This window comes from Macaca nemestrina, chromosome 4 (genome assembly GCF_043159975.1).
Source record: "Macaca nemestrina isolate mMacNem1 chromosome 4, mMacNem.hap1, whole genome shotgun sequence".
In the NCBI taxonomy this organism is placed as follows: domain Eukaryota; kingdom Metazoa; phylum Chordata; class Mammalia; order Primates; family Cercopithecidae; genus Macaca; species Macaca nemestrina.
In genome coordinates this window covers 113967361-113979463 of record NC_092128.1, presented here as the reverse complement: position 1 = coordinate 113979463, position 12103 = coordinate 113967361, and the positions used below count along the sequence as shown (strand labels likewise).

The following is a 12103-nucleotide window of genomic DNA, read 5'->3' as shown; positions in this document are numbered from 1 at the left end:
CAACTTCCAGTCCTTCAAGCTCCATTCACTGTAAGTGTCCTATACGGGTATACTATTTTAAAAATCTTTCATACTGTATTTTTACTTCACCTTTTCTACGTTTAGATATGTTTAGAGGCACAAATACCATTGTGTTACAACGGCCTACAGGATTCTGTACAGTTAATATGCTGTACAGGTTTGCAGCCTGGGGGCCATAGGCCATACGGTACAGCCTAGGTGTGTGGTAGGCTGTACCATCTAGGTTTGTGTAAGTGCACTCTAGGATGTCCACAATGACAAGATTGCCTAACAACAACATTCTCAGAATGTATCCCTGCTGTTCAGTGATGTATAACTGTAATTAAAAAGTTTATGTTCAAAGTTGTCTGAATTTTACAAACTTCCAGCCAAACCTGTGACCAAATGCAGGTTATATTGAACCAAGAGGAAAATGACTGATTTTAAGAAGCAATGCAGTGATTACTCTCCCCAAAAGCAAGCTTCCTGAATGAAGGTTCCTCCATGTCACCAGAGCCAATGAAATGACTTTTGCCATCAAAGAAGCTCGTGGCAAAGAATGACTAAGAGTGACTTCTGCTTCTAAAGTGAGAAGCAGGTTTCTCTTCCCTGTTAGACTCTTGCCCTGTCTTGAGGCAGTCACTGTGAAGCTTTTTTTTGGGTGTGTACCTTCCAGAAATTTTCTATGACTAACGATTTTCTAACCTGACCAAGATAAGATGGCAAAAGAAATGAAAAGTATGTGCTCTGCTTATCCTTCCTTATTGATGTCAACTTATATTAGGAATTGCAGTGTAGACAAGGCAAATGTGTTACCCTTTTATGATTTCTTTGCTAAGATGGGATCCAGTATTCATAGCACTCCACTTATCTGTGACCTATTCTGGTCACACATTCTGAGGAGCGGTAAGTCCTACTTTGCTGGTGCTTGAATATATTGCAGACAGATGTGCCTCCGCATTAAAATGCAAGTCAAAGTGTCAAGTAACTATCTTTTTACGTATAAATCCTCTATTTGTAATAACTGCTTTCAGGAATCTGTCTGAAAATTTTCCAGGTGAGGTAAAGGACAATCCAAAAGATTTTTACCAATGTTTCTATTAATAATCTGCCATTGGGGTTTGGAGAAAAACATTTTACCATTTAGGATCCTTAATATAGAAACTCACTTTAATTTTGTCCTTACATGCAATTTATAAAAAATCAACTGCTGAATAACACTCAAGAGAATGGCTTATGTAGGTGAACAGAAAATACCCACACTTGTAAATTGTAGTCTAAGAAATACCTATAGCTTAATTCCCTGTTGCCTGTGATACAGGACACAGAAAAACAACGGATTGTGGAAATAACCCATTGATGATTCCTGAGTCTCATATTTCCATCTGTTGAACTGTCATATCTAATCAGATATCCTGCTATTTTCTTTTCTTTTTTTTTTTTTTTTTGAGACGGTGTCTTGCTGTGTCTCCCAGGCTGGAGTGCAGTGGCGTGATCTCGGCTCACTGCAAGCTCCGCCTCCCGGGTTCACGCCATTCTCCTGCCTCAGCCTCCCGAGTAGCTGGGACTACAGGCGCCCGCCACCACGCCCTGCTAGTTTTTTGTATTTTTAGTAGAGACGGGGTTTCACCATATTAGCCAGGATAGTCTCGATCTCCTGACCTCGTGATCCACCTGCCTCGGCCTCCCAAAGTGCTGGGATTACAGGCTTGAGCCACCGCACCCGGCCTATCCTGCTATTTTCACACACATTATCAACCTGCCTAAAGACAAACCTGCCATCCTCCCCTCCTGCCTTTCCTGCTCCTCTTAGCTCTGTGCTGTTAATGGGACTCATAGTTACGCGGTCCTGAAGACGTGGAATCAAGCCCCACAGACTCTGAGAATCACAGAGCTGGAACACACATTAGTGGTCACCCATTTGCAGAGGAAGCTGGGGTCCCTAGCAGGGGAGGAATGAACAATGATTGATACCCAGCTCTTCTGTGGACATGCTGGAGCTGGAATGCCTGTCTGCAGACTGAAGTCCTAGTGACTTTTTCCTCCACACCCCCCGACTTCCTTGAGGCTTCTCCCCACGGGCTGCCCTTTGTTTTCCCTCTTTGTCACCTCAACTTGGCCTCATCCCCTTCCATCTGATTGTGGCAGTGGTCTCCAGCAGGCCTCTCTCGAATCCCTCTTTGCCACAGCCCTTCCTCTTCTTGGCTTTCATGGTCTTCTTTTAAAAATATAAGTTTGTGGCTGGGCGTGGTGGCTCACGTCTGTAATCCCAGCACTTTGGGAGGCTGAGGCAGGCAGATCACTTGAGGTCAACAGTTCGAGACCAGCCTGGCCAACATAGTGAAACCCCATCTCTACTGAAAATACAGAAATTAGCCAGGTATGGTGGTGCATGCCTGTAATCCCAACTACTTGGGAGGCTGAGGCAGGAGAATCACTTGAACCCAGGAGGCAGAGGTTGCAGTGAGCCGAGATTGTGCCACTGCACTCCAGCCTGGGTGACAGAGCGAGATTCTATCTCAACAACAACAACAACAAAAAAATGAGTTTGCATGGATGGCTGTTGGGAAACCTGAGCTGTGGTCCTGAACTCCCTGTGTGAAGTGAGCTCTTGGTATTTCAGTTTACTAGACTGTAAAGCAATGGTTCTTCACTGGGGTAATACTACCATCTATGGGTGTGTGGAAGTGCTGGGGGGCTGTTCTGTTTTTGTTTTGTCATAATGACTAGGGAAGTGGGGGCACTCCTGACATTTAATGGATGGGGTCAGGAAAAAAACGTCCTGCCATGTAATGGGACGATTCCACACATCAGAGAATTGTCCTGCCCCAAATGCCAAGAGTCTTTCCTTATCTCTCAAAATGTGTTTTAGAGATTATTTCACCCTGAAACAATGGCTGATTCAATTACTTTCCTCAAATTCATTCAGTGGCCCCTTAAAAAAGTTCCAACTCTTCCATGCGGCACTAAAGTTTTCTGAAAACCAAGGCACAGCAAGCGGGGACCTGCTGCTCAGCTCAGACTGAACTAGTCACTGTCTCTCTGTGAGCCTTTCTCAATCCGACCTCTGCACCTTTGCTTAGGCTGTGCTCTGTAAGGCTTCCCTTCCCCATCCTTTGTAGCTATTCTACCAGTTTTCAAGTTCGAGTCAGGTACCTTATTTTATTTTATTATTTGTTTTGTTTTGTTGAGACAGAGTCTTGCACTGTTGCCCAGGCTGGAGTGCAGTGGTGTGAACACATTTTGCTTCAGCCTCTACCTCCCAGGCTCAAGCCATCCTCTCACTTCAGCCTCCCAAGTAGCTGGGACCACAGGCGCAAGCCACCACACCCGACTAATTTTTAAATTTGTTGTAGAGAAAGGGTCTCGCCATGCTGCCCAGGCTGGTCACAAACTCCTAGGCTCAAGCGATCCTCCCATCTCAGCTTCCCAAAGTGTTTGCATTACAGGCATGCCAGGTGCCTTATTTTAAAAGATACTTTTCTTTGGTTTCTTTTGAACTTCTGTGGCACTTATCCTAACATCTCTCTTGCCACTCAACCATATTCTGATTTCTCTTGTTATTTAACTCTGTATGTATTTTTGGCCTGGCTTCAAAAATGGAATACAAACTTCTCCAAGGCAGGGATTGTCTCATACTTTGCATTCCACAGTGCTCATAGCAAGCCAAGCATGGAATCAATTTTCACTGAGCAAAATCACATCACAGCAAATGCAGTCAACATTTCCTACCACCCACTCCCCTCTATTTTGATACCAGAGTCCCTCTGTCTCCTTGTCCCTAGGCTGAGGGCTCTTGCAGTGGGAGGAACCACATATTTATTTTCTTAGAGGCCGAGTCTTTGTTTTCTCTGGTGCACTGCCTCTGGATCAGATACCCTCTGCCTCTTGGCTTCTCTCTCTCTTGCTTTTCTTAGTGTCCCCTTGTGTCAGTCAAAAGCTACCAGAAGAGAGAGGATGGGCACAGGGATGGATGAGGTTTGGAAATGTGACGAACAGTCAGGGTGGATGCATTAGGAAGCAGACAGATGGCTATTGCACAGCAACGCCCTTTCATCGTATGTGTTAGAGTCCTCCAGCTAGTTCTTTTTTTTTTTTTTTTTGAGATGGAGTCTCGCTCTGTTGCCTAGGCTGGAGTGCAGTGGCACTCTCTCAGCTCACTGCAAGCTCCACCTCCCGGGTTCACGCCATTCTCCTGCCTCAGCCTCCCGAGTAGCTGGGACTACAGGCGCCCGCCATCACGCCCAGCTAATTTTTTGTATTTTTTTTAGTAGAGACGGGGTTTCACCGTGTTAGCCAGGATGATCTGGATCTCCTGACCTCGTGATCTGCCCACCTCGGCCTCCCAAAGTGCTGGGATTACAGGTGTGAGCCACCGTGCCCGGCCCCGGCTAGATCTTAACTGATACAGATGGCACTTTGCCATACATGTTATGGCAAATGATATTAATGATTTAAATGATATTAAATTCACTCTATTTGGGCTATTCAATCCCATCAAACACATGTTTTAAAACAGGTAATGCAAGTGGTGTCCATGGTTTCAGTCTTGTTATTTCAGTTAGAAAGGTTTTAAATATTTACATTTCAGATTATTTTCTTGTCATTGTAAGAGATCTGTATTTTAGGGAACTCATCTTGCACAACTGAAGTTTTTGTTTTATTGGCAGTGAATCTGTCTGCAGTACTCAGCTACTTTATCACATGTAGTTACCCTATGTGGATACTGAAATTCTCTTAATGAGATTAAAGAACTTGAACGTTTTAAGTAAATTTAAATGGTATATTCAAGTTCATGAAGAATTTTGAATTTATTCCCTATAATCTCAAGACAATCCACCTTGTAGTTTGTGGAGTGTTACAGGAATGCCACCAGGGAGAGAGACTATGCATGTTGAACTGGGAAGCTGGGGCATTGCTTTCTGTAGTCTGTGAACACATCCGCATCTAGCAAATCCTGACACCCATGTAATGCTCAGGGATGTGTAGTACTTCCTCTCTGCCTGGTCACATATACCTTATGTATATGAAGAAAGAAAGATTTAGCATGCTTTCAGCAGTCTCCTGAAACAATGATACTTAAGACGGCTCCATGAAAAAAAATTCATTTTATCACACTGGCATTAAGCCATGAATGCCACTGGTTGGAAACAGTTACGTTTCTCAGAGCATGCAGAGGACTCCTGAAACAGTGGTAAATAACTGGTGCCAATACATCAACAATAGGCTCTTCCCTTGAGACTTATGTTTGCTATCTGGAGGAGGTGGCTGCAGGGTGAACTGTTATCTTCCCAGTTTCTCTGGAGACAAACTCCCTGGCTCTCCCTGGAATGACTCACTGTGGGATATAAGTATCTCTCTCTCTCTCTCTCTCCATATACACACACACACTCACACACATATGCATGCACACACGCACACATGCATACACCCACGCACACATGCATACACCCACACACACACACACAAACTCCCTCACCTACATACACATATATTCCTTTCCTTCCTACACCATGTTTTTCATTTTTTAACCTTATTATAATCCAATTCTAAAAGCTGTTTTGTGGGAAGTAGTTTTCAGAGGCCACATCTCTTGAGATCCTGGTGGTTTCCACAAAAAGAAGGCACAGATACTTGGGAAATGTCAGTTAGGACCTAAAAAGACATTTGCTCATGATATTGTCAGGAAGTGATCAGGAGCAAACAAAGAGCTATGTTTTGAGTTTTGGCTCAAGAAAGAAGGACAGGAAGAGTATGGAATATAGATACTAATTCAGAAAAGCAATGAAGTGATGCTTAGCCCTTCACGGTAGCCACAAAGTGCTGCCAAGGAAAGAGCACATGGTAGAGTGGGAATAGAGTAGGAATAGAGCACCACTTCCTGTGGCCTGGTTAATTTCCCCTAGTTTCTAGTCCATGGATACATTATTGAAGTATTTTCTAGGATGTTATGGAGAGGTAGAAGTTTAAAGTTAGTCAGACATAACATAGCAGTTCCATGTATTCACACGTGACAGGCCTCAGGAGGCACAGCTCCAGCTATAAGTGTAGGGATCTCCCGACATTGCATTTTCAGTTTCCTTTCAACTAGACAGGTTTTTAGTAGTGGTGATTGTGTGGGACAAAAGGCAAGGCAGAAAAGGTAACTGAAGACAGTTACCTTTTACCGAGTAGCCGGGACTACAGGTGCCTGCCACCACGCTCGGCTAATTTTTTGTATTTTTTTTAGTAGAGACAGGGTGAAGGTCTGGGGTGTTAAGAGGGCATCCCAGTCATTATTCTTCTACAGAGCAGGGCGCATATGGCTTAGTCTCTTCCAGCACAGGCAACCCTAGATCCTAACCACTAAAGAATTGTTCTGTCCCCATGGAAGAGGCAGAGACTGTGACCGGTGAACAGTAGGGTGGGGTGTAGGGAGGGTTACCTCTCCAGCGCTGTAACTTCGGAGTCTCTGGAGGTGCTGTCGGTGGGTTAGATGATTGGGAAGACGACCGTTCTGAAGAGGGATTCGGGGGTCAATGAAAGTGGTAGCTCGACTGTTGTGGTCCACGAAAAAAGACTGTAAACAGACCAGTGAAAAAAGCACCATGTGTGAGAAAAGGCCAAAATGGAGTCAGTAATATACAGGAGTGCTACAGGGCCCAAGCCTCAGGTTTATTTCTGCCCAGCCTCCCCTACACCCTACTTCCTTTTTTAATCTACTCAAAACTCATCTATCTAGTTCAGGCTAAAGGAGGCTGCAAGCAGGAGGTGAGCCACGGGCGAGTGAGCATTATTACTACCTGAGCTCCACCTCCTGTCAGATCAGCAGTGCCACTAGATTCTCATAGGAGCGCAAACCCCATTGTGAACTGCGCATGTGTGGGATCTAGGTTGCACACTCCTTATGAGAATCTAATGCCTGATGATCTGTCACTATCTCTCATTACCCCCAGATGGCAGCATCTAATCACAGAAAAACCAGCTCAGGGCTCCCACTGATTGTACATTACGGTGAGCTATAGGATTATTTCATTATATATTATTATGTAATAATAATACAAATAAAGTGATAATAAATGTAACATGCTTGAGTCTTCCTAAAACTATCCCCTACCCTGCCATCCATGGAAAAATTGTCTTCCACAAAACTGGTCCCTGGTGTCAAAAAGGTTGGAGACCACTGATCTAGATGGGGAACAGGACACTGTGCCTGTTTGCTCAGTAGCTGAATGAAGCAGTATCAGTCATAGATAAGCACTCTACATGGTTCATGGAGTTTCTAAGTAGTGACTATAATACTTTATTCAACATGGCAAATGACAGCAATAGATTCTTTACTGGGTTAAGATAACACTAGTAATTAATTTGTAGAGTATTTTATTTACATTTAAGATAAATGTTTTTTTTAATTACAGAATGTGTATATTTTCACTGAGAAAAAACTTTAAAAAGATAAAAAAGTAGAAAGAAAAAAAATCACCCCAAATATCAGAGTCTAAAGATAATCACCAAAATATTTTGATTTTTTTCTCCTCGGTTTTTTCTTTTCTGTACATACAAATATATACATATTTTCTCCACATTTTTTCACTTACTATTTTGTAAATATTTCCCTAAATTATTAAGTATTCTTTTAACAGAGAATTTTAATGACTACATGATATTAAGTTTGATGGAAGTATAACAATTAATTTTAGTACTCTTAATTGTCAGACATTTGAGTTTTTTACTATTTTAAAATAATGCTTCAATGAACACTTTTTTTTTTTTTTTTTGAGACAGAGTTTCACTCTTGTTGCCTGTCACCCAGGCTGGAGTGCAGTGGCACAATCTCAGCTCACTGCAACCTCTGCCTCCTGGGTTCAAGTGATTCTCCTGCCTCAGCCTCTCAAGTAGCTGGGATTACAGGCGCACACCACCATGCCCAGCTAATTTTGTATTTTTAGTAGAGACGAGGTTTCTCCATGTTGGTCAGGCTGGTCTCAAACTCCTGACCTCAGGTGATCTGCCTGCCTCGTCCTCCCCAAAGTGCTGGGGTTACAGGCATGAGCCACCGCGCCCGGCCAAACACTCTTGAATATAAATCCTTGTGCCATGTCTGATTACTGTATATATTCCAATATACAGCAACATTGCTCTTTAAATTTATCTCTCATAAAAAAGAAAATTATTACCTTTTTTTTTTTCCAACAAACCCTTTGTACCATAAGACAACTTTTTAATTACTCTCTTTTCAATGAACAGTAACATTTGGTGAAGTCATATCAGCTTTAAACGACCTCAATCAATGCTAGTTTTAGATATTTTTAGGTTAACCTGACAAAAGTAGTTAAATAAATTTTATACAGATTTAGAAATTATTCTTGGAAGGTGTAAGCTTATAATTTCAACTACTGGATGTCATTGTAAACAAGAAGTTTAAAGAGCTTTATAAAAACTCATACAGGAAGTGGTTTATTGAGACAAAAATATACCCCCCAGGAAAAAGGTAAATAACAACACTTCTAATATCATGAGAATCAATATTTGTGACTTGCAGTAAAATTCCCCAAGACAGCAACCCACACAGATTCAAAAAGGGCTGTATGTTCAATTGGAACTGAAGATGATATACCCTTGAAAAATTGGTAGAGGACTCAAAAAATGACACTAGTGATGTAAAAAATACAAGGAACTGGAAGGAGACTTAACTGGGAATGGGAAAAAACAAAATGCACCAACATGCACTTTAAACACACAAGTGTAAGCTAAACTAATAAATATTAAAAATAGACTTTTCATTATTCAAATACATGCTGAGATGTTTATAAATTAAATTAAATAGGTTCCTTATATTTGTGTATCTGTGGCAATTCTTTGGTATGCATTTCTAAAAGTTGAATTAATTACTTGGTTAAAGTTAGAAAAATATTTATGATTATTGATCCATACCAATAAACTATCTTCACAACAGTTGTTCAGATTTATCATGTTATCATTAGTTCATGAATCTTCCTCTTTATAATTCTCTCACAAATACTAATTTTGAAAGAACTCTTAGAAACGTTACATGGTAAATAATGATGAATTACAATTTCCCAGGGAATTTACAAAAGAAAAACATTTTCTTATAGGCTAATTAGTCAATTCCTTCCTTAGTGTATTGCCTGTGATGTCTGTTCCCTTTTTTGTTATTGTTGTTGGGATGTTAAAGTTTTCTTATTTATTATCCATGTGCTAAGTTATACATCTGCTTTCAAATTTGCTTTTGATTTTTGTTTGCTTTATTTTCTAATACACTGAATTTTTACTATTCCTATATATTCAAATCTCTCAATCATTTCTCTCCAGGGCTCAGTTAAGTGTTTAAGTATATTTTTCTAGCTTTAGGTGAGTTAATCGTTAACACTAAATCTTTCACCTTTCTGAAACTTATTTTGGTATAATATTAAGTTATAGTTTGATATTTTTTATCAGAGAGCTCATTTTTCCAAATCATTCATTTCCTATTGTTTTATTATAAATACACTTCTTATAAATACTACTGTCTGTTTCAGGATATTTTATTTGTTCCAATGGTCTGAGGCTTTTCACTGGTACCGCACTATTCCAATTGTTAACGTCTGTAAGGCAAGTTTCCTCTTTCTTTTCCAATATTTTCTTACATATTCTTGTCTGTTTGCTTTCATTTTTCCAGAGGAACTAATATGAATTTTATTAAGTTCCAAAAATAGTTCTATCAGGATTTTGTTTAGAATCACTTTGAGACTGCAAATGATTTTGGAGAGAATTCATTCCTTGTGAGAGTTTGTGTAACCATTTCCCATTTCTGAACATGTCTATTAAAGAATTTTCTTCATAGTACAGTTTTGTAGTTGTTTTACTGAAAGACACATCTTTCTGGTTAAGATGATTTATAGGTATTTAATATTGTCTGTTGCTATTCTGAGTGCATCTTTTCCTATAATGTTTTATAACCCTTCATTGCTGGTACTCAGGAAAGTTATTATTTGTGTATTTACTTTTTGTCTGCTCATCACATTAAATGCTTCCATCAAATAAATGACTCTTTTAAGTATATCCTCTTTGATTTTTAATTGCAAATCATGTTAATTTTGTCTCCTTCTTTAGGAGGACTCTTTCATTTTTACCTCCTGTTTTGTAATATTGGTGAGTATTTCTAGAACAACGTTAAATAAGTGGTGGTTGAAATCTTTTCTTATTCTTGATTTTTAAGGGAAAACTACTAGGCCCAATTGTACAATAAGATGTCCATTGTTTTAAAGGAGGCTTTATTAGGTCACGAAAACATATTTACATTCTTAGTTGACCAAAGGTATTTGTTTTTAAAATATGAATGTGTATTCATCACACCTGTAATCCCAGCACTTTGGGAGGCCAAAGCAGGTGGATCTCTTGAGCTTGGAAGCTTGAGACTAGCCTGGGCAACATGGCAAAAACCTGTCTCTACCAAAAAAATACAAAAAATATACCAAAAAAAGCTAGGCGTAGTGGTGTGCATCTGTGGTCCCAGCTACTTGGGAGACTGAGGTGGGAAGATTGCTGGAGCACAGGAAGTTGAGGCTGCAGTGAGCTGTGATCATGCCACTGCACTTCAGCCTAGGTGACAGAGCGAGACCCAGTCTCACTAAATAAATAAATAAATAAGTAATTTTTATCAAGTAATTTTTAAAAACATTTCCTAAAGTAATCAACTGAAATTCTCTAATGCTACTAAGTCTTTGAGTATATCCTTTCTATATTTTATTAAGTATTATTCACATGTATTTTCAACATTTCTCAATGGTTTCTAAGTATTTATTTTATTTTAAATCCAAGAGTCATCTAGAACATTGCTTTTACTTTCCAGCTGGCAAGGATTTTGTTTTTATGATTGTGCTTAAATTTACCTACAATTCAGTTTTATTGCTTTATGACCATAGGATGTGACCTGATTATATTCTGCTTTTTTGTTTTCTTTGGAGTGTAGAATATCACCACTTACAAAAATAATCATGAAAAGAAGTTGTCAACTCTATTTTGGGGGGCCCTTTTTCTTTTTTGTTGTTGTGGCAAAATATATGTAAAACGATAATCATTTTTAAGTGTACAGTTCAGTGGCATTAAGTATAATAAATTCTCACGATTGTGCAACCATAGGCACTCTCCTTCCCCAGCACTTTCTCACCTTCCCAAATTGAAACACTGTATCCACGAAATAATAACTCCTCATTTTCTACTCCTTCAAGCCCCTGGTAACCTCTGGTTTACTTTCTATCTCTGTAAGTTTGACTATTTTAGGTTCCTCATATGAGTGGAATCATATAACTCTTATCCTTTTGTGTCTTGCTTATTTTACTCAGCATAATGTCTTCAAGGTTCATTCATGTTGTAGCGTGTGTCTGAATTTCATTTCTTTGTAAGGACAAACATTTCATTGCAGATATATACCACATTTTGTTTGTTCACTCATGTAAACTTTATTTCTAATAAAAGAATCAATATGTTTCATTCACATAAAGTTATATTGTTTAAATCTCAAATTATTTTGTCTATTTAATCTGTCAAACTGATGGATGTAAAACACATTTTCCTACTACAACTGTATTTCTTTCATCTCTTTTCATTTCTCCTTGATTTTTCTTTATTTAATATAATATGTTATTATTTGGCTCATAAGGTACATGATTATTATATCTTTATCTTAATTGTGCCATTGATTAATATTAAATATTTCTTTGACCCCCATTTAAGGATTATGGTTGAAACTCTCCTTTGTATTGTATGAATACTGCACCACTGGTTTTTCTGTTACTGTCTTCATACTACATTAATATTTATTCTTTTATTTCTAAACTTTCTAAATCACCTCTTAGGTATGTCTTTTTGTAAACTGGATCTGTTTGTTACCAAAGCTGAAAGTGTTTTCCTTTCGGTACATAAGTTTATCATGTTTCCACCTGTTGCCATAACTGTTATGCTTGGCTTTACTTACTTTTTTACTTTACTTACTTACTTGTTATCTTAACTTTTATTGTTTCCATTTTCTTTGCAGTTTTTTGTGTTTTGTCATACAAACTCTATTTTGTTTGATTTTATCTTTTGAAGGAATTTGGAAGAGAAAAATTCTATTTTAAATGGT

The 12103-nt window shown here is 39.1% G+C and overlaps 1 protein-coding gene across 13 annotated transcripts in view; it reads right to left on the bottom strand.

The window, feature by feature from the left end:
• Positions 1 to 12103, bottom strand: part of LOC105494192 (HECT, C2 and WW domain containing E3 ubiquitin protein ligase 1) — a 468767-nt gene that overhangs the window by 79981 nt on the left and 376683 nt on the right. For all 13 annotated transcript variants that reach the window (XM_011762396.3, XM_011762400.3, XM_024796674.2 and 10 more), the window contains one exon: positions 6425 to 6559. In XM_011762396.3, the coding sequence (XP_011760698.2) occupies positions 6425 to 6559 (135 nt within the window). The remainder of the gene's footprint in view (positions 1 to 6424; positions 6560 to 12103) is intronic.